The 24,367-nt window shown below is 37.6% G+C and overlaps 1 protein-coding gene across 1 annotated transcript; it reads right to left on the reverse strand.

The window, feature by feature from the left end:
- LOC143887962 (Protein kinase superfamily protein) lies at window positions 1-24,032 on the reverse strand. The gene is made up of 13 exons (XM_077392214.1): window positions 23,494-24,032; window positions 21,007-21,124; window positions 20,765-20,823; window positions 19,577-19,641; window positions 16,007-16,100; window positions 15,843-15,923; window positions 15,650-15,761; window positions 6,324-6,378; window positions 5,791-6,182; window positions 5,345-5,703; window positions 1,238-1,511; window positions 1,033-1,103; window positions 1-507 (listed from the first exon to the last, which is right to left on the reverse strand). The coding sequence occupies exons 1-13, from the start codon at window positions 23,734-23,736 to the stop codon at window positions 271-273; spliced, it is 2,160 nt and encodes a 719-aa protein (XP_077248329.1). The 5' UTR covers window positions 23,737-24,032; the 3' UTR covers window positions 1-270.
- Window positions 24,033-24,367: the final 335 nt, after the last annotated feature.

The raw sequence follows: 24,367 nt of genomic DNA on the forward strand, positions 1-24,367 counted from the left end.
TCCAAGTTGAAAGTTCGGAATGTCACATTCAAAGGCTTGTATGATCTTGCTATAAATATTGCTATGTACAAATTTCATGATATATTCAAAGATTTACAGCTATGCCCAATTAAAGAATAGACATTTTATTTACATTTGCACATTTTGGCATCACCGCTTCATCATCTGTCACCTCTCAGTTTGAAAATTCGAATATTAGCATTAGACCAAAAATATCAAGAATTGACCAGAAATATAAAGATTTTGCGTCAACTAGCCAGTCGATTGTATTTACTTGGTGGGGAAGCCTTGGGTTCGCCTGTGGGAAGAGTGAGCCATCTGAGACTCACGCCTACGGGCTTTTAACTCAAGAATGTATCCGTGAATTCGCTCTTGATCAGGAACAGGTAGTGCAAATGGCGGAGTCAATGGTAATGATGGGGCTTCAGTAAGGATAAATGAAAACAGAACTATTGCTTTCGAATATGATGTAGTGGCAATGCTATGATTACCCATAAGCTCATCCACCTGGGAAAAAAAACAAAAAATATAGAAACAATTTCCACGAAAGGAACTAAAATAATAAAATTTGAGTATGAAACTTCATTTTAAACTCGACCTTGTATGAGGCTTTCAAATCATATACAAGAATACATGGAAAAGTGAATGTCTTCAAATTTGATCATACTAAGGGGCCGTTTGGATATGCGGATTTTAGAATCTTGGATTTCCTCAAAATCCTGGATGGGACACGAGAGAAGGAGACGGTCTGTAGTTTTCAGATTTCTCACCCTTCTTTCCTTCAAGTGAGAGAGTAGGAGATCATCCCGTGTTTCCAGATTTTAGAAATCTCAGGATGGGGGAGAGATTTCTAAAACCTGGATTTCTTCCTTAAAATCCAGGATAATGGATTGTAAAATCCAGAATTTTACATCACTTTCAAACTAAAACCTGGATTCTAAAATTCAAGTATCCAAACAGCCCCTAAAAAGTCAATCTCAATTTTACCATAAATACATGGCAACACTAAAGAGTACAGAATGATTTACTTACACCCCCATTTATTCCAGTTGCCCGTGCTGTTTCATATATAACTTCCATTGCATCTGTTATCTCAGTACTTCCTGAGACATGATAATAACCTTCAGCTTGGATTTCAAAAAGCTATTTAAGTCAAGCTCGTAAACGGAAAATACCCAAGCATTAACATTAAAACAAACAATAGATCATCAATAAGCAGCCTAACCACCCACATTACCTCGGATATAATTTGAATTATTTTCTGCTCTTTCACATGCAACGATAAATCCTTGCTTTGCCCATGAGCAAACAGACGCAGGATTGCTGAAATCTATGCCGTCCAAATAGGCACCTTGTTGATCAGGTGGACACTCATTAGCTGAAGAACTTCCAACATAGTCTCCATCAGTATGTGATGCTACCCAGGAATCGCACAGATGGACAGCCTTTTCCCAGACAGCTAAAGTTAAAAGTTGAACTGAAAATGATTCTGAATGTAATCCTGCATTAAGCTGCACGCATTCAATCAACTTAAACATCAATAAATATCAGTGAAACAATAGGTGCCTTACTGGTTTATAAAAGCTGAATAACAAGAGTTGCACATGTGTGGTTTTCCTAGTTGATGTGGACATTTTTCACAAGGCTGGCATCATGGATTTAAATTTTGATTTCAACAAAATCCGAAATTTCGGGTTTTATGCATTTCGTTTTCGGTGCCAACTGAAATCCGAAATTTGGCCGAAATTTAAAATCATCACATGTGTATACTACACATGGTTAGATTCTAGAAATAGCACTTTATGTGAATCAACTGTGTCAGTTTATGCAAGATCTGATGCAAGAACATTTACAAGCTGCTAAAAGAATAATGAGGTCTCGTAAAGAAACCTTGACTCATTGTCTGTTATATGGTCCTGGTCAAAAGACAGAAGCAAAATTATTTGGATTCCCAGGAGATCAATTACACGGTACTGCACTGTATTGAATCACTGTTTGGTTTCATAGTGCTGTAAAAAGCAAGACACGGTTCCAAGATCTAGTGTGGAAATAGAATGTACAGCATGACTTCCAATACAGAAGAGATGATTTGGTTAAGGCGACTATTTCAGGAGATACATGTGTTGTTAAGAGCGAATTCAAAATTATATTCTGATAACCGAAGGGCAAAGAAACATATATAAATTGATTTCCACTTTGTCATAGAAAGAGTATAAAGTCGTCAGACAGTTCCACTCCTTGTTCTAAGTACAGACTAGGTACCAGACATTTTTACTGAAGGGCTTACAAGTGATAATCATATCCATCTGTTTGACAAGCTAAAATTTTCAAATAGTAAAACTAGAAGGCAGTAATATAAATAAAAATAAGTCACATGGTATACATAAGTATGTTATGGTTTGTTACTTCACGAATCCCAGTTTTGTATGTGACATGTCATTATAGAAGCTAGTATTAGGGTAATAAATAATTATAAAATAACACAAACCCCGCAAATTGAGTGGGTTTTCTCCCCTTCTCTTCTCTATGAATTTCATCTTCTTAAGCTAGGGTTCAAAATAATTATAAAATAACACAAACCCCATGAATTAAAGTTTTCTCCTCTTCTCTTTTCTATAAATTCCACACCCCCACCAAAAAAAAAAAAACACACACACACACTCACATAAAGATTGCAAGAGTTTTTAAATACAGTTTCTCTACATCTTTTCTTAAAGGTTTCCTTGTTGAACACAAGCTATAGAGACACACAAGAAGCATTATATGGGGGAATGATACTCTGAGAAGCCTTAGTATGATAAACTATGATTAAACTCACACTTAAAGTTATGTCTGTTATGGGGTGGGTTATATCAATTTCCTCCGACATCTCAAGTATCTGTATAGAATTCTTGACATGCGAAACATCTTTAAACACAAATAAAATAGAATATTAGAATGTTTTGTTTGAAAAAACTCGTATTTAAGAAAAATGACTTTTTAATATAAATAAATTGAAGTTGTACCTTTGCTCTTACTTAAATTTGAAAAGAGAAGAAAAAGTAGAGCTTATCAATGTTTAGATCAAAATAGGAGTTTCAATGGCCTCCTCGTATATTACTAACTCCACTTCGGCTCCTATGGTGTGAAATAAATAAAAAGAGTAAATATTGTCATGTTTGATCCATCACACTATTAGAATTTAGAATTGATTCCATCACACTAAGCTAGAGCATAGTTGGTTGTCACATGCTTTAATTGGTCAGGATCACACCAATAGAGTTTGTTCTATCATGCTAAACTAGTTCACAGTTGTAACATGCTTCATTTAGATAAATACATCATGTAATGGGGCCATTATATATATATATATATATATATATATATATATATATATATATATAATGTTGGTGCGCTTACGCGCACCATTTTTTTGGTGCGCTTAAGTGTTTATAACGCCTCCCATTCGCTTAAATGTTTGGGTCCCACTTAAGCGAACCAATGGGAGGCATTATAACCACTTAAGCGCACCAAAAAAATGGTGCGCTTAACACTTCTCTCTCTCTCTCTCTCTCTCTCTCTCTCTCTCTCTATATATATATATATATATATATATATATATATATATATTGGCAACTAGAATTCCTGACCCACACTATGCAAAGTGAATTACATACCCACACACACACACACTCGCATAAAGATTGCAAGAGTTTTTAAATACTCTTTCTCTACATCTTTTCTTAAAGGTTTCCTTGTCGAGCACAAGCTTTAGACACACATAAGAAGCATTATATGGGGATGATACTCTGAGAAGCCTTAATATGAGAAGTGGATGACAAACCTATAAGCTTATCCACGTGAAAATAGTGTTATCCATACCCTTCCTTTGGTAGGTTATAGCATGGAGATTACTTGACTAGAAAACCCTACTTATCAATGATCATGACGGTTCAATTAATGACTTGCAAATGAACAGTTAAGGGGAAAAAAGAGCAACGATCCACACCCAATTTCTATGATCGAATGACGGCTCTAAAAAGGAGCACTTGATTCCTGGCACTACTCTCGCTTGGACGCCCTGTGAAAGCAGATGTATATGCAGGTCTCGTGGTCAATTTATATTAATTGCACAACAATAGAATCATAGTACAATTTTATAGTATATGCGGTAATCCTTTCAAAGACTAAAACCTAACATTTATAGTACGATTTTGCCACTAATGTACACCTTTTGCTAAAAAAGTGTGCCATCTAATTAGCCTTTTAATCACATGGAAAAAAGAAATGGTCTTTTCCCCTACAAACATCTAAAGTTGTCAATAATGTTCTCGAATCATCATGGTTCCGAACCATGCTTAAGTGGCAACGTAATTACATTGGATCATCTCAACCCATAGGCTCCCATCAAACTCTTTTAAAAATATTTGAGAAGAGTTCATTAGAATCCTGTATACCTATCTGATCAGAAAATGCCTTCACAATCTTTTTTTGGCCATTCTAAGGTACTTCTTTAAACCTTGCTAGTCTTGAGTTTTCCGGTGAAGGCCCATTAAAGTTCAACCATATGATGTGAGTTGGTGGTGGTTTCCATCTAGAAGCTTTCTTTCTTTTGGGCATATTCCATATCTAATCCCTTTTCATTTTCTAGCCTTGAGTTGAATATAAACAAAATTCTTTCTGTTTTTAGATGAGTTATATTAGACTGAGGGTATACTGGTCATTTCATCATGTATAACTCTAACCCTGTACACACATATATATAATATTAGTGAGAGTGGTTGATTACTCTCACTTTCTCCACCTCACTGTCGCTCTCTCTTTCTGCTCTCAATTCCTTAAAAAAAATAGTGTTTGAACCAGAAGGATAATCATGGATAATTTAATGAGTGCCTGTTTAAAAGGTGAATACATCAGTAGAAGCAAAAAATCATGCACCTAAATCCTTGTACTTTTTTTCTACACTCCATATACCAAACTGACTCCATGTTAAAATTATCTATAATTAGCATCCATACAAACATATATGCATAAATGCACACAAATACCCACTGTATACTTCCTACATCACAGACCCTACTATGTGATTCGACATAAGCAATAATTCCGGTCTTAAGATTCTGTATAGGAAAAAAAAAAGGGGTGATAATGCCAAGTATTGTTTCATGTGTACTCGCATGAATGCATATAGGACAATATGGGGCCTATGGAATGATTTATTGAGAAGACATTTAACAGAAGATTCCCAAGGATAGAATGATTTTATTCATAATAAAGTGTAACATGATTTTGGTTTATAATTACAAATATAATCTACTGAGAATGTTGTAAATGCAGTAAAGAACTTCGAATAGGATTGACATACCTTTTTCTGTGCTAGTTCCGAAAGAGCGTGAACATACGGATGTAATGACCGAAGTCTAGTTGAAGGATGCAATGGCAATGGTCCTTGCACATCACCCAACTTAGTAGACGCTGTTGATGGAGCAGACCCGTGGGTCCCACAGCTTTCCGCACCACAGACAGAACTAGCAGCCAGTGGGCTATGTTGCATTGGAATAGCTATACCCTTACCGGTCTTCCTCAATGGGCAATTAGATCGTCTGGCAGCAGAATTTTCTAGCACGGATGCCTCAAGTGAAGAAGAGAGTGCCTCCATTGAAGCAAAATGAGGATTTACAAGAACATAATCTTTTTCAATGGACTCCAGTGAATCAGTAATAACTGGAAAAATATGACAAAAAAGATAGTATTCATGGTTTGCTAATTATGAACCTAAGAAAACACAACTGACTAGGGATAGAGACTGACCTTTTGGTGCATTCATGCTTAAAAGCCCTTGTTCCGCACTTCCACTTCTAATACTCCCCCTACCCGATGAATTCTCTGGACCACCGTCGACAGATTTTCTTATGCTATCATTGGAATTTGGCATAAAATCAGAAGCACTTCTTGTCACTCCGGATGACAATGTTTTGAAGTCTTCATCTTTTTTATGTAATACCCCCTTTTGCGTGCAAGCATTCTCCTCGGATGAACTAGAAAGTAAATTTGAACTTCGATTTGATGAACAACCCTGATACAATTGAGATGTCTTATCAGAGGCAAAAGGTAATTCTGCATGTGTCAACCCCTCCTCTCTCTGCTCAACCAAAGCTCTATTTTCCAGGACCGAAGTGGCATTCTCAGAACCTACGGTGGGCCTACACAAATTTGCAGGTTCATTAAATTTGTTATATTTATGAAGAAAAATAGAAATTTTGATTATGGATGCTTAGTGACATTATATAATGTCAAATATATAAATAAACATGAAAATGTTCTAAATTCAAACGTAAGTCAACCTTGCGTCAGCCATAAACTTGTGATTGAAGAACTCCTCAAATGTAAGCCGCTCAACTGCAAAATAATTGAAGGTTAAATGTACATGACTTACTTTCTTGGATCAAAACACAATGCCTCTTGAGTCACATTTTGATTCCTATAGTTAAAAAGTGCACATTCACTAGAAAATTGATATTTCAACTCCAAAACCTTGTGTAAGAATATAATGCCCAGATAGAAATCTTAAACAAAGATAACTGTATGGAAACCGTGCCAAAATGATGCAAAAAAGAAATGACAAAGATGAAAAGAATTATATTTTTCTTTTGAGAGAGAATTAGATAATTAAATGGGCAGTCAATTGAGGCATCACACAATACGATGCTCACGCACTCAGCTACAACAGTAAATCTAAATTTCTTCCACTTAAAATCTTTTGTTTGTATTATCCTAAAACTATGCAAAATCTTTTGTTAGTATTATCCTTAAACTATACACTAGGTGCAATGTTCAGTTTACTAGATCTAGAAAATTATATGGTACACCAAATAACAACCAGATCAGCATCACATAAACATTTTTCAAGACGGTAAATAAACTCTAACCAGATAATACAATCGGTATGCATATCAAGGAATGAAAAAAGCACAAAAAATGATACATATCCATTTCTAATGTGAACCCTAGGCTCTACCAAATAATGCGAACCCTTGACATACAATAGAAAGAGAGAAAGGAAATAGAGAACCAAGAACAAGAAAAGAGAATCAAGACCAAGAAAAGAGATAAAGATCAAGAAAAATGATTAAGATCAAGAAAAGAGATCAAGATCTATAAGAGAGATCAAGATTCAGAAGAGAGATCAGGAGCAAGAAAAATGATCAAGATTAAGACGAGAGATCGAGAAATAGTATTGCGATATTTTACTTAAAAAATCAAGACGAGAGATCAAGATCAATAACAGTGATCATGATCAAGAAAGAGAGAAAGATAGAGATAGAAAGGAGAGTGGTTTACAAACCCAACCAGGAAAGGTGAGAAAAGTGATGGGAGAAAAGAGGAGAAGATAAAGAAAGAGAAACAGACGGTTTAGGGATAAAAAAAATTGACCTAATATGAAGCATCACATTTCAAAAGGCATAACATCCATACAAGAGAGAGAGAGAGAGAGAGAGAGAGAGAGAGAGAGACTTCAAATCTTTATTCATTCCATTCTATTCTATAGCCTTCCAGAAAAGTGTCATGAGGCTACATATAAATAGAAATACTTTGGACTACAATACCCTCTAATGACTTAATCCTACTACCAAAAGCTTCTACCTTGCCCCATTTCCTCCAAAGTAGCCAAAGTGTGGGACATATAAGCACCACCCAGGGTATGTATATTTGGTTGGGCCACTAGTCTTGGGAGGATCCAGATAGTTGACTTCCGTAGGGAAAGGAACATGTTGATTATTGATCATTGCGCATTGTGTATCGAGTCTGGAGAGTGTGTAGACCATCTGCTAGTGCACTGCAAGGTAGCTAGAAAGGTATGGGGCAGATTACTATAAAGATTTGGGATAGATTGGGCTTTCCCGGCTAAGTTTATAGAGTTAATGGAAAATTGGACAGTGGCGCTATGGAAAAATAAATGAAAAATACTATGGCACGTTTCATTTCTAGCCACGATATGGGTGCTTTGGAAAGAATGAAATGCAAGAGTTTTTAAGGGATACTCCAAAGGTGCTCAGTTCCTATTCAATAAGATAATTGCCTTAACAATATCATGGGTGAAAACTTTAGAAAGCTTCAGGTTTGTATCGGCATATGACTTATGGCATGGCTGGAAAGAGATATGTAGTGCCTCTTCAAATGAGCCCAAAATAATTCAAGCTTGGGTACCACCGGCCCATGAAATCTTAAAGTTGAACTTCGATGGCTCTAGCTTGGGCAATCCAGGACCTTCGGGGAGGATTATTGCAGAAAGATGGAGTAGTATTATGGGCCTTTAGATGTCTGATTGGGATGGCAAATGTGAATGAGGCGGAGGTCCGTGCTATTTATCAAGGAATCAAAATGATCCATAATGTGGATTTGAACAAGGTTATGATTGAAGGTGATTCTTTCAATGTCATCAAGTGGCTTAGAGGTCTACATGTGCCTCCTTGAAGATTTGCACCTTTATCTGACGAGATGCAGGATAGATTGGGCTTGGCATCTATCTCTTTCGATCATGTTAGATGGTTAGCCAATGGGGAGGCGGACAGATTGGCGAGAGAAGGAGTTTCAAGGGAGAGCAATGAGATCTTTGATTTTCTCCCTCCCTAGCTTCTGATTTGGTTGTTCTATGTTTATCTCAGCTGTATAGCATGTTATCTTGATGTACCCTCGGGACCTCCTCGGTCTCGTTTTTATTAAGAAATCCTTTTACCATAAAAAAAATGACTTAATTTTCGTAATAAATATGTGGACACTATATAAAACACTCATAACTCAAACAACATAAGTGATTTTGATGGGAAAAGACTGTGATACCCCTCCTATAACTTAAGGGACATAAAAATACCTAAAAGACACTTAAAAATTAGAAAATGGTCCCTAGGATGGTCCCCATCAGTATCCCAAGCCATTTTAGCCTTCTTTTGCTTGAATTTGCAACAAAGTACAGATTAACAATGTCAATAACTAAACACTTGCAGCCCCATAACAAAACTACTCACTGAAGTGGTACACTAGATCAATCAATAGCCAATATCTACAATAAATAATACAAGAAATTTTACAAGAAATTTTTACAGTTATAATGATGGAAACACCATTTTATTTGCAACAAAGTACAGACTAACAATGTCAATAACTAAACACTTGCAGCCCCATAACAAAACCAGTAACTAAAGTGGTACACTAGATCAATCAATAGTCAGTATCTACGATAAATAATACAAGAAATTTTTACAGTTTTATTGATGGAAACACCATTTTATACCAGTATAGTTTAAAGATTGGTTTTTCACCCAGATTAAGGGATCATTATCTATTACCTAAGATGTTGGACTGTTGAATAATCAAATCTGTAATTTTGGTTCAATTTATTAATTATTCAAACCTTGCCATTAGTTTCTGAACCTTGGGCATAGTTCAAAGGAAAATTTCTTGCAATCCAGCTTAAATATTGACCAAAGCTTGAAAATTCCGGACAAAGTCCGTTCGAGAGAAAAAATGTCTGTTCGAGAGTTCTTCAATCGCCGGCAAATGAACCCCCCCATTGGGCCGGGATTCTCTCACAAATCAGTGTGTTTGTGGATCCAGCCTTGACTGGGTGGCCCCAACGTTCCTTGACCTGGTAGAAAGCGGATACTCAGCTCAGGAAGCTTTCTATTCATCTGAAGTTTTTAACAGCTGCTGTCGGAGGTCTCTGATCTTGACAAGTCAGGGGGAGAGCAGTTTGGTCAAATTCTGGAAACTCAGATGTCGGGTAGTCATGACCACTGCCTGGAATTTGCTTCTGTTAAGGTTCTAACCTCTTTGTGGAATTGTTTGCCTTCTTTTATTAACCTTCTGGTAGATTCTACGGTTTATCCAGCTGGAGTTAAGATGGTGGATGAGTCTTTAATGTCTTTTAATAATCCTTTAGCAGTTAGAAATTCCGCTCCTTTGGCCCCTTCTTCAGAGGTCTCAGCTGACCCTCCGCCGGCGACTGATCTGCCCGTGGTTGAGCCGCTAGAAACCTCTGGGGGTAAATCTGTCATTCCCAGGTCAATAGAGCCGTTGGATAACTCTGTCTCAGAATTTGAATTATCTTCTACTTTTGGAATGGAGGAGCCGGCAGAAGCCCCAAAAAGTTTAGCCTCATCATTGAAGGGGAAAGTGGTCATTCCTGGGGAAGGACCGTGTCAGAAGACCCCAAAAGTTAAACCAAGTATTTTCACTAGAAAAGCTTCCAAGAAAGATATTTCTAACTGTTGTAATCTTCAACCCATGTCAGTGTAAAAGGCGGTTAAGATTAAAAACCGCCTTTTTAAGAGCAAAAAGAATAAAGGAAATTTAAAAGCCTTGAAAGACCCCAATAGTCACATCAATAGATTTCGTGTCAATCCACCCATAAAAGGGCTCGTCGTTTCAGACAGATAAAGTCGGCCAAAAGGGGAGGGGTGTGTGTCCTGAGAACTATCTGTTAGCCACTAAGGCTCCGTTTGGTTGCCGGAATTTTTTTGATTCTTGGGACTTTTCTGGGATTTCCTTAGGAAACCCACGTTTGGTTGGTGGGCCCAAAATAATCCTAGGAACCAAAATAACCCCACACGAAACCCAAGGAAGGAAAATAAAATACTCCCAGGAACCAAAATAATCCCAAGAACCAAAAGTAAGCTTGAGAAGATTTTTTTTTCTTCCCAACAGTTAAAGCAACCAAACAAAGCATTTTTTTCCCACCATAGTCCGGTCAACCAAACATGGGATTTTTATTTTACCAAGATACTTCTAGGACTTTTTTTTTCACACCAATCTCCTTGGGTTTTTTTTCTCCCACATAAATCTCTAAAAAAAAAAATACCCGGCAACCAAACAGAGCGGAGGTCTTTCTATTTTTTAAAGAAACCTCTTGGTTTCTCGAAGAAAAGAAGAACTAAGAAAATCTAAGATAGCCTCTAACTTTAGTCGCCTCAAAGATTTTGATAAACCTTTCAAAACTCCTTCAGCCTCTATGTCAACCGAGTCTGGTTCTTCATCTAGGAAAAGGAAGGCAGTCACATTTGAGATAGATGATCCACAGTTTCTTAGGGCTCTACAATATGATGAAGCGATGGCGGAAGAAGTATGTCCTACGCCTAAGGAAATCTCCACGGGAATATGGAAGAGACAATGGAAACAATTTAAGAAGAAGGCATTGGCTAACAAGGATAGCCTTCTAAAGGTCCCAGGTAAGTCCGACCCAAAAGAGACCTTTGTCAGAATCTATAAACTTTCTTTCTTTAAGGAAAGCTCTAGAAGAGGAACGAAGAGCCCGTCATCAGCGTTGGGAAGAGGTTAGAACGACAGAGATTGAGCGATTGGAAAAACTGATGGGTTATTCAGATGATGTACCTCAGGAGTCACATAATTCCTTGGATCGGGAAGTAAGTTTGGAAGTTCGGACTCGGATCGGAGAGGATTTGGAAAGACAAGAGGCGGATTCAAGGTTGATAGATTTTCTGGAATCAGAAGAGAAAAGTGTCATTCCCACTGATGAAATGGATGAATTGTTGGCTATTGGGGATGTCTTCAGAATAGGTTTTGAGGATGATTTGGAAGCCACAAAAAATCTATTTCGGTCAATGGCCATTAGGGATCTGAAGGAATTAAGAAAGATCAGTACTGAGAGAAAGATGAAGAAAAAGGGCCGAGGATAGTAAACCCTAAATGAAAGGATTTCCAGCCCGGAAAAAAAAAAGAATCTTTGCTAGGGGATGAAGGACAAGAGAGGAGGGATAAAGGAAAAAGAAGAAGGAATCTGCAATTCATTAGATAGAGAAGTGGCGGAAAAAGGGAGATATAACTCATTTTTATTGATGAAAACCACTGAGATTTGTTTTGCTAATATCCAGAAATTGTCACTTTCCATACCCATAGCTTGAGAGATTCGTTTTTCGCTTGGGCTATCCTATCTGGATTCTTTTGGGGTGCTTTATCTCCTTGGTAGTTGCTTTTACCTCATCGTGGAGCCTGGATGCAATTTTAGTAAGTTCTGATGATTTGATTAGTTTGAAGGCGGTTTTTGGTACTGTCTGATCATTTGTTTAGATTGAAGTCTCCAGAGGTTTTGTTTATGAGTTTTATATTTATTCGTAGTGAAAAAAAAGGATATGTGTGATAGTTCTAATCTGGTTATAGAAGTTCTGGAGAATGCATTCAGCAGAATACAGAAACGGAATGCTTGGGTTCTATTGTAATTTTTGGATATTTTGTGTACTTTGAATTGGTCTCGGGTATGCATGTTCCAATTCACCTTAATATTTTGTACGGCAGGCTGGGACTCTTGGTCCCGAATGCTATCTGAATATTAATGAAATGTCACTTTTCAAAAAAAAAAAAAAAAGCCTGAAAATTCCGCCTCCATCAAAAGGAGGGTGTCATGGCCTCCAGAAAAGAAAAAAAATTGCATCCGTAAGATGAACATGTATTGTTGTGCAGCAAAATGCCCACCATATGATGTGAGTGAATTGTAACACAATGGCTATTATGCACAACATTGTATTACTCATAATAGAGACAGAAAAAACAGTCAAGATAATGGCAGAGAAGCCTCAAACTAAAGTTGCTGGTATTCAGATTTTTTTAGGGAATGGGAGCTTAATCAAGATAAAAATGAAATACATAGATCTCTCAGGGGGGGAGATGGTCAAACACTGACAGATCCCCTCTCCACTCCGCTCTAAGACAACGAATCCACATTACCATTGGTGGAGAAAAATACCCACTTAAATAAGGTCAAATGCCCATTAAAAAAAATGTCCAAAATCTCCTCTAAAGAGCCCCTAAAGCGCCATGGGAAGCCTTCACTGTTCCTCAGCCACCGGGTGACATTAAGCATCATGACCAAGACATCAAGAAGGGGTGTTATGTATCACCAAGGAGAATCCCGCTCAAGAGAGCAAGAACTTGCACCTTGATGGAATTAATCATCTCTATGGCCTAGAGAAGGCCACTCTAATACTACTACCAGATTTGAGAAGAATACAGGAGCCAAATTTCCCTAGATATTAGGCCCAGCCATCAAAGTTAAGCTTAAAGAACATACAGGAAGGAGGGGCTCATCTGCGACATGGATGATCCTCGTAAACTATAGAAAACCGAGAAATAAATTCTCAAATAGGATAAAAAAAGGATATGCGGCAAACATCAAGAAAAAAAATGAGAGAAACATAATCACACCTTAGAAGCACGAAGCGGGTGCGGGTGCGGGGGCGGAGGCGGGAGCGGGAGCGGGGTCGGGGAAGCGTGGGGTCTAGAAGAGTCTAAGTTTGGGAGCGCCATGGGAGCGTGTATGCAATAGTTTCTTTATATATCTTTCAAAATCCAATTACATCAAAAAATAATAGTTTCTACCCATTTTCATACGTATATTTCAAAATTTAAATACATCTAAAACCTAATTTCTAACCATCTTCATTTGCGTGCACTTGTTCCTCGTGCCTTCTGAAGATGCACAAGCCTTTGTACTTGCTCTAATGAAGTACTTTGAAGAGTTGGAGGAGTTTGATGTAGGGAAGTTGATGATGGAGGGACTTATAGAGTAATAGAAGCAGGCTGGGAGTGTCATTGAGCAGTTCTCGTCTCTCTGGGGTTGCGCTCCCTAGAAGCTCCTTACTAAGGAGCGCCGAATCGAGGTTTCGAGGTGGGAGCGGCACCCTGAGAGGAGGTTCCTGCTTCTAAGAATCACACAAAGCAAAAACACAAGATTTGCGTGCTTCGACAGTGTGGCTACGCCCACAGGAGAAGAGTTTCACTATTTCAGTTTAGGTTTACAAAACTCTCCATGGCCAAGAAAACTCAAAAAAAAAAAAAATATATATATATATATATATATATACACACACACACACACACACATGGAAAAGTGTTGCTACTTGGTCTTGTAGATAAGCTTATCTACTCGGTCGGGTTAAATATAGTGGGGGCCCACATTGTTTGGGTGATCCAAAGTGCCTAGTCCATCAGGGTACTAAATAATGCCAGAATACAAGACATTTGCACAACATGAACCACGATCGAAAAGGTCTTGTCCCATGACAAGTGAATCATCGGCTCAGAGATGCTTCCAAGCATTGGAAGAACTACCGCCACCAAATCATTGATGAGAAGATCTGTTTCTGAATGTCGTGTAAAAGTCTACCTTGATTCACGAGGAGACGAAGTAAAGAGGGGCAGGAAGAGTAAAATCATGAGGGAGCCAATATGGGAGTGATTTTCATTTATTAGAATGAGATACGATGACTTATATACTAATAACTGTGTTGCATGGATTCGGATTTGGATTCAGGTGTCGGGATCTGGCACCGATTTGAGGTATCGGATTCGGCAAACCCCAAAAAGTAGGATTAGTGGATTCAGTAATTTTCATTAAATAAAATAAAAAATTTAAATATGTAAATACGTATATCTATATACATTCATGAAAGATTTGTCGTTGGCTTACCTCATCATGTGTTTGAATCGAGGTCGAATTATCCGTACAAGATCACGAATTTCAGAGATAATATCTACGATATTCCATGGCCCCTGAGCTTAGCACATAGCCCATGCCACTACGTTGGCCGAGTCAATCAAAGGACCAAGCCCTTCATTTGCATATCATTTTTACCCCTATAATAATGATATAGCTTCCACCTCATTTGCATCACAAAACCCCGCTGGACCAAGCCATTCTTCTCTACCTTTCAATCAACCCCTATAATAATGATATAGCTTCCACCTCATTTGCATCACAAAACCCCGCTGGACCAAGCCATTCTTCTCTACCTTTCAATCAACCATCTGCACATTCAGCACGGATGGTTTGGAGAAGTTGGTCCTCCAACGTGAAATGGCCTTGTAAGATCTCAAAATCACTTTGAATTTCTTCGTTCTATGCTCTACTAAACAAGAAGGTGTCATCCGCGTCTTGAAAATGGGTGGTCTTTGGCTCCAGCCTGAAACCCTCAATAAGCCCTCCCACCGCTCCTAAATCATGTCTAAGCGACTTTGCCACAATCATGAAGAAAAAAAAGGGGAGAGAGGGTTGCCTTGTCTTAGACCTCTAAAAGTTTTGGCAAAAAAGCTTCTAGGAGACCTGTTGACCAGCACTAAGAATCACTGAGAACCAAACAGAAGACACAATTTTGCATCCACTCAAGCCATCTAACCCCGAGGCCCATCCGCTCCATGAAATAATCTAGGCAGATTCTTTATTGGTGATTAACTGATTGAGGAATGCTTCTAGTCTCATGTGGTGCTTCTCTAGAATGCTCAGGGAAATGGACATCCTTAGAAACCTTATGGGGAGTGTCAGTTTTGCCCTATATATCATGAAGGAAACTCATTGATAGAAATCTTAGGTAATTTTGAAGTCTTTTGTAGTGATGAAGTTACATGCCTAGCATGTAGTTGTCCTTTTGTTCTTATCTGAGGGTTTGATTTCTTCTCCTCTTTTGATGAACCCTCTCTGGAGAACTTGTCTGTTTCTGTTGTACATTTTTTGCTTGTTGATAAATAAAAATAATAATTGGCCATTTTTTAACTTTCATATTTGATTTATTCATCCATTTGATGGAATAATCATGACTAAGCCCTGCCACTCTTAAATTTCTTACAATAAACCACAATTAGTAGCTGTAGAAACTGGATTCACCTGGGTTTTGGCGTAAAAGGCTTTTACATAGATCAATACAATCTGGATGCAGTTCTTGCACAACACCTTGAGGAAACTGTATCTCACTCGATCTCAAAATGTTCTGGAAAAGCTGTACGCAGCAATGGTATAAAAATAAAGATAAATAATTTCTCCTACTGGAATTTGAATGCATTTCTGTTGCTATAAAAACCTGAAATTGGTTATTGCCATCAAACGGAGGCTTCCCAGTCACCAGCTGGAACAGAATTGCTCCCACACTCCATAAGTCAGCCTGCAAGATTAACAAATGGAAAATACATTAGAAATAACCCCACATGAGTACTACTTATGTGGATAGTAGTTATGTCACAGCACCTTTGCATCATATTTTTGGTTCTGAATAATCTCTGGAGCCATGTATAATGGTGAACCACATAGCGTGTCAGCTAACCCCTGAGGCATCAAGTACCTGCCAGAGAGGCACTTTAATCAAGCCTGTTAAAAGAATATGGCGTATAATGAATTGAGACCAGCTATAAGTATGGTATATTCAAGATTACCCACAAAAAACAGGATAATTTTTATAGTTTATACTATAAGAGCTCAAAGACAATCAATGATGATGATGATTAGGCAATTTTTATACACTTACAAAGAAATGGAAAAAAATAATTAGGATCAAAACCAACAGTCGCATAGACGAACAAGAAGCCAAATGCCATCACAGAGACAATGGTCTCAGTTTATATTAAACAAGACAGACCACAATACATGTATGTATTATTCCCCATATGTTTGGTTGCTCGGGGGTGGCTCAGAGAGTAGTGGAATAAGAGGTCAAAAGGAAGGAGACAAGCATTTGATTTGTCTAGAATTACCATTCGGAGAGTAGTGGAATAGTGGTAAGTAATGCTTGGTTGTGCGGCAGTCCTCTCGGAGAGTACTGAAAAAAGTAGGGGTGTCATTATCAATATAGATAGTAAAGAGAGAGATAGGGAAGAGAGAGAAAGAGAGAAAAGGCAAGACCTTTTCCTCTATTCTTCTACCCATTGGTAGAATTTGGTTTGGATTTGAGGAGGGACATGAGTGTCACATGGGCAAAAAAGCAATCATTATATCTCAAACATGTTGGGGGGTCAATTGGCATTTCCACCCTTAAAAGCCAACCAAACATGGAATGGCATTCCAAAAGCCCACCATCTCCTTACCTTTCTTCCAGACTTCTGGGAACCAAACAGGGACCAAATGAACTCATCATGTACAAGAGTCTTTAAAATTACATAATTGCACATGTAGATTTTTATTAGCAAAAGCCAGATCTTTTTATTCTAGCCTCCTGGGTCCACCTTCACCACTCAACACTGGCTACATGAGTGCCTTGTGAAAAAACATTGGACAACATCCATCCACCTTATCCCATAAAACACTCACACACACAGAGAAAAAATGGTTTGTGAGCAGCTGCTCAGATAAGCTACCCCACAAACCATAGGGGGGGGCCACATTTTTGGGGGGATCCAAAGCATTCATTTGGAAGGCCCTTCCATGGATAGGGTGTGTACCAAAAATCAGCCCTATAGGATCATCCTAACCCTGCCATTTGTGGAGGGGAAAATGGGCAGAAACATGGACACACAGTGTCTGTCCTTTTTCCCCTCCACATTTGATTGGGTTAGGATGATCCTATAGGGCTGATTTTTGGTACACACCCTATCCATGGAAGGGCCTTCCAAATGAAAGCTTTGGATTCCCCCAAAAATGTGGCCCACCCTATGGTTTGTGAGCTCTGCTCAGATAAGCTTATCTGAGCAGCTGCTCACAAACCGTTTCCTCATATATATATGAGGAAAGTGTAGCTGCTTGATCGAGTAGCTAACTTAGCTACTCCGTCGGCTTACAATATAGTGGGCCCACATTGTTTGGGTGATCTAAACCATTCATTTGATAAACCCTCACATAGATAGGGTGTGCCCAAAAAATCAGCTCCATTGGATCATCCCAACCCTTCAAACTGTGGAAGGCAAAAATGGACAGATCTGTGAAGGTTTATACACGTCCATTTTTGCCTCCACAAATCATAGGGTTGGGATGATCCTATGGAGCTGATTTTTTGGGCACAACCTATGTATGTGAGGGCCTATTAAATGAATGATTTGCATCACCCAAACAATGTGGGCCGCCACTGTATTTTAAGTTGACGGAGTAGCTAAGTTCGCTACTCGATCTTGTAGCTACACTTTTCTCTATATATATTTATCCACATATATATATATATATATATATATATATATATATATATGTGTGTGTGTGTGTGTGTGTGTGTGTGTGTGTAGGAAATGCTAATATGTTGGCCTTCACGGATATATTAGCAACTTATCCAAATTTTCAGACAGAAATATCCCTACATTTTCGGTCGTTAATGGTAGAAGACATGGACAAGATAGTAATTTCTTTCTAACCCCCTTTTGTTTTTCATTTCATCGCCCGTTCTGCCCAAAAACCCTGCCAAAAATTTCAATCCAAGAGCGTCACCGCCGCCATCGAGTCTGAGATCATCTACAATTAGATCCCAAATGCCACTGTTGCCCCAAAAGGCGAGACCAGCCTCATTGGTTGTTTGCGGCCATGAGAGAGATCGGTTTTTGTAGTGGCTGTTTCCATGGCAATTGAAAAACCCTTTGATAGGGTTTACTAGCGGATAGAGAGAGTTTTCAGCAATTACTCACTTTTTCTTTGATTTATTTTCAGAAATTTCTCATTAACTTATTAGTTTTCTTCTCTTTTGCTCTCCATCCTACTCTTCGCCCAAAAGAAAAAATAAAAATAAAAGATTGAATCATTTCAATTGCGTGATTTTCTCAAAACCCTAATCCTCATCTTCCCTTTTTTTTTTAAAAAAAAATTCCAGTTTTTTGCCCCCTCACCTCTTTATCTTTCTATTTTTCTAATTCTAAAATGTTGGTGATGGACTGACGGCAGACCGAGGCGAAAGAACGGCACTTCAAAGAGGTTCATTGTCAAGGCAGAGTTAACCACTGCTGACTAAGCGTTGATTAACAAAATTCCCAATGATGAAGCATGGAAGATGATTAATTTTTGTAGGCTTTAAAAATAGACAAAAAGTAGTTTTGTTTGAGATGAGAAGTCAAACGAGGATGATATGAGCGATGGCAAGGGAAACTTCTATCCCTGAAATTTTAGTTGGTGATGGATTAAGATAGTCACTAGTTGCAATTAAATGCTCTTCAACCCATGGCATGGACTCTACCTCTCAATGTGTTTCCTTGGCTTATGGCCATACCACATCAACCCCAAGATGCTTTCACAGGTCCGAATTAGACATCCACTAACAACAAATGAGGACTTCAAGAATTTCATAACGACTTATTAAAAACAGTAGCTCACTTTAGCTTATCTGGAGGAATGGAAAATTGGACCAGCATACACACAATCAATACACAAACGGATACACAGCGGCTGAGTAATTAGGTGGTACAATGCATGGATATTCACAACCATTGTACAATGCATGACTATTCACACCTTACCTAATTTGTTTCAAATAAATAAGCTCCAGTCATAAGATGTTACAAGTGTGGAACCTAGAGCATACACCAGTGTCACAAAACTGAAACACTTTGTGTAGGACAATTCAAATTGTACCAATTTGGAAATCAAAGAAAAAAATTGTTACAATTCAACCAAAAAGAAAAGCAAAGAAACTGAAATAGCCAAAGCACCTAGAGCTAGTTGTGCACCTTCTCCTTCGGAAAAAACATCACTTAACACATAATACAGTTTACCTTTACACTATGCATTGGAAGAAACTCTAATTCGCAACAAAGAATAGTTTACTTTTACATTATGCATCAGAAGATACTCTAATTTGCAACAAAGAACAATAAACACTTGCAAGGACAGGGTATATGTTCTTTATGATCTTACCTTGCAAAACCAAAATCTCCGATCTTCAACACCGGAGTCTCGTCATTAGTGGACAATAGAAGATTCTGCAGAATTTTAACACAATGGATCAAACAAACAGAATTGAAACGCAAGAAATACAATCACTTTGGGTATGGAATGATAACTTGGGACTTGGGCCAAAAGCTAACATCTCATACCATAAATGTGAGAAGCATGAGATAGTACAACAAACCAATGGCCAAACTTAGTGGCAAAATATGAATATTTCTTTTTTTCAGTCAACCCTGTTAGTATGGTTATGGTTGGATTTTGTCTACAGGATCAATGGTATCCATCTAATATAAAGCTCACATTGTTCTTATGTTACAATTCGCCAATGGACAAACATAGACTAAACATTCTCACATGGTGTAGCAAAGCCAAATAAGAAAACATGAATCCATGGTTGTATTTTGTCTACAGATCTGTGCTTGAATCAAGTCCACATGAAAGCAAATCCATCTTTAGAAACATCTAAGAAAACCCAAAGTCTTCCCTACGAACATAGTTTAAATTTCCACCGCCAAAACCGACACGAAGAAGTTCCATGTTAAAACCGAAACCGAAATTTGTGCTTAGTCTAATACGTTCTGAAGTTCCATTTTAAATATCCATCATTTGCATATGTTTTCATAATTTTACAAGATTTCCATTTAAATTTCCGACCGAAACCGAACCCAAAACCGAAATTTAAAACCCTGAGACCCTAACCCCCTAACCACAATACTCAACATCCCCATGCATAAATATATACGCATGTGCATGCACACACACAAAATGTGCATCTCTCTCTCTCTCTCTCTCTCTCTCTCTCTCTCTCTCTCTCTCTCTCTCTCTCTCTCTCTCTCTCTCTCTCTATATATATATATATATATATATATATATATATATATATATATATATATATCGACTTTACCCAGTTACACAGTAGCTTTAGGTCTTCCCTTGTCCTACCCACCTACCCAATAGCTTTAGGTCTTCCCTTGTCCTACCAACCTACCCAGTAGCTTTAGGTCTTCCCTTGCCCTCCCCACCTTGCAATGACTCTATATTGTACCTTACATGGATATCCATATCCATGTATCATAGATTTTACATGCAAGCAGTAGACAAATCAATTAAGATATGAAAATTGAAACTAGAGAGAATATTTTGAGGACATCTTACTTGAGGCTTTAGATCTCTATGTATGAGATTGTTTTCACGGAGAACTTGCAATCCTGCAGCTAAATAAGATTAAAAAAAAAGAATTAGACTTGCCAATCATATAGAAGATGAAAAAGAAAATGGGATAACCACAAAGGAAAACTTCACAAGAACTGTAAGATATGATTGAGACAAGAGTGTGTGTAGAAGAGGCACTTAAAATCATTGGTTACTCAATATATTCAAACATAATGGTACCATACCCAATTGTCTCATAAAATGTCTAGCAATGGCCTCTGAAACTCTTCCAAAGCGTTGAATGTAAGAAGAAAGATCACCACCCATACAATACTCCAAAACAAGGTATATTTTATCTGCAGTCTGCAAAAGGCAACATTATTACAAAATAAGTACGCACGTAAATCAGATTTATGATTTCTACGTCTAAATGATAAATCAAAGGACAATGATTCTCTTCATAGGCATCAAAGGAAAATAAGAATGCAATCTCAAGCAGCCTATACATAAATAAAAAGTTGTTGATACGATTGGGACGCATAGTTTCACCAGAAGAACCAAACTGGGTTTGAAAAATAAAAGGAACTGGTCAGCACCACTAAAAACATCTCATAGAAAAAAAGAGGAAGAAGCTTAAAAAATAACCTAGTTTCACCATAGATTTTTTAGAATGATTGTATCAAAGAAGCCTAAAAATGAAAACGTTTCTAGCAGACATACCATAATAATAGATTGGTAATGATCAACTTATACGACAAGTATGCATCATTCTTTCCAAAGAAGTTATACAATATGTCAAACAATGTAACTCAAGCCAAGCATGATAAAAAGAAGAGAAATAGAATCAAGGATAACAAGAACAAAATAGCAAATAAACAGTGATGAGAATGATATAAGTCCTAGAGAAACTATGGGAAGACAAGCCAATATCATGAGAGAACGGTGGAGAAAAAGAGATGTGACAAACCCCAACAAGAGTAAGGCACCAAGGATCACAAGGGTTCCATTCTATGTTGCATCAGTAAGGGTACAATTGTCCGAATCTGACATGAGAATCGATTGTTGGATTCGGCAAGCCTCAAAAAGAATGATCCATTTATTCGGAAAAAAATTTTAATCAATTCTCAAATTTTAATTTTATACGTAACAATATGATTATAACAAGTAATATATTGAAAATTTAATAGGATAAGTAAATATAAAATTTTAATTTTATACATAACAATATGATTATAACAAGTAATATATTCAAAATTTAATAGGATAAATAAATATAATATTTTATTTCAATTTAAGAAACTTACTATTAGGATGGGTAAAACTCAAAACATTATTAAAAAAAAGTAGATAAAAGAAATCTAGAAGTGTCTCATTGAATCCTGAAGTATTGGAATCTGAGACATGTCCGACACGGATACTTTGCCCATTTAGAAAAATCCTTGTAACATGGGTTCCATTGTTCCTACTTTCTCATTTACGATATGCCATAAAAATGACAAAAGACGGGTCCAACCTCATTTGAGTTCAAACCAATCGTTAAAGAAATGCGAATGAAATCCTCCCCCCGCCTACACTCGTTGGGCCCAAGTCGCCAACTGCAGCACCATTAAAGTTCAGTTTGTTAAGGCTGGAAGGTTTCCATCTTGATTTCTTTTTTTCCTTTTCACTCTGTCCTAGGCAATCACCGTCCAATTTCATAAGGATATTGAGTGGAGTATCACTTAAAATCACGTTTATAAATAGCCCAACAACCCAACACAAATATTGCTCTTTATCCTCCTCCTCCTCCCCCCTCCCCCCCAACCCCCCCAAAACACACCCACACACACCCCACCCCACGCTAAACCCACCCTGACTAATCCTCTTTTGAGGTTTTGTGTAAGATGCCGCCACACAATCCTACCCCCACTCTCTAAAAACAGTCCATCACATGAGATCCTTTCTCCCTAAGTACGCTGCTGTAGTACAGAGAAACTCAAAATCAGTGAAACTCACAAACTGCAGTACAGAGTGCGACGGTTGATTTTGTAACATAATCCGCATTGAACCAACTAAATACTTTGTATACTTCCTCCTATTTCTATCAAACATTGGATTAAAACTCGATCGAAAACAACAAAAAAACAGATAAGCCAATCAGTACAAGTCGTAAAAATACATCTTATATCTCCTTCGATCTTTTGTAGTTAAACATCAAAACCAACAAGTGCGTATAAATGAGATAGTTTCAGCAGCAATCACAAGCGTGCCTAGAAATCCGATGCTATAATAAACACTGACAAAATTTGCTAAACCAATGCCTAACAATCGAAAGGGTGCTGAGCCCACTTACGGTTTTTTACAAATATATTCTTTTCTTAAGAAAAATATAATCTGACTGAGATAGTTTCAGTTGCAGTCAAAAGTGTGCCTACAAATCCGTATCCTATAATAAACACTAACAAAATCGCTAAACCAATGCCTAAACATCGATTGGGCGTGAACCCACATACAATTTTATTCCTTTCTTAAGCAAAATATAATCTAGTTAAGTATGCTATAAATATAATAAACACTAACGAAATTCGCTAAACCAATGCCTAACAATCAAAAGGTCTCTGAGCCCACATACAATCTATCACAATTTTATTATTTTCTTAAGAAGAATATAATCAAACAAGTAAATACCCAACAGTGTATCAATTAAATATCATCAAAGGATGGGGTTCCCAAAAAAAAAAAAAAAAAAAAACCTCAATGGCTTCATGGAGGCAGATGATGTTGGGATGTCGAATTTGTCTGAGAATGGTAATCTCCTTGCGAAGGCTCTCGTTTATTTTGCTATTAAGTTGTTTTTTATTGATCTCTTTGATGGCTACCTCCAAACCCAAAGACCTATGTGTTGAACGCCATACTACTGCAAAAGAACCAGACCCAATTTTCGGACCCAGAATATAATCTCCAATCAATCCGCACCTGTTTTCTCTGAAATCCATACCCTTTTCTCTCTGTTTCTTCAGCTTTCCTCTGAAAACCCCAATTAATTAAAAGCAATAGAAATTCCTAAGTTAGTAAAATCAATCGTTGGAAAGCATGGTTTTATCTTTTTTTCTCTCTTGCTTTTCTTTATCTCTTCTGGGTTTTCCTTTTCGTCTTACGTGAATGAAAGAGAGAATGCTTTTTTCTTTTTTTTCTTCTTGTTCTTTTTTTTGTGTGGAAGCGACGCTGCAGTTTACTGGAAAAAGGTTTATAGCTGAGGAGGGGAGTCGAGAAGAAAAAGTGTTTGATTTGAAAGAGAATTGAGTTATGAACTTATAATCAGTACTTGGTTAATAATAAGTCATCTAATGGGATGACTTATTATGTGGGTCCCACATTGGCTATTTTTTTGTTGTTGTGGGTCTTCACTTAGATGAGATATGTGGGTCAGTGGGTCACACATTGATGGATTTTGGCTATTCTTGTGGTGGGTCCCCTGTCTTAGATGAAACAAGTGGGTCCCAACTTGATTGATTTGTGGTGGGTCTTTCTGTCTTTCCAAACGTGAATGCTATACCTTAGAATTGTTTCTTGGGGAGAAAGAAAATAGGAGGGTCATGGACTCCTTTTGGTAAGGGTACTCTTCAT

The sequence above is a fragment of the Tasmannia lanceolata genome, unplaced genomic scaffold, assembly GCF_043159265.1.
Source record: "Tasmannia lanceolata isolate RefF3 unplaced genomic scaffold, GAP_Taslan_0.1 ptg000012l, whole genome shotgun sequence".
Taxonomy (NCBI): Eukaryota; Viridiplantae; Streptophyta; class Magnoliopsida; order Canellales; family Winteraceae; genus Tasmannia; species Tasmannia lanceolata.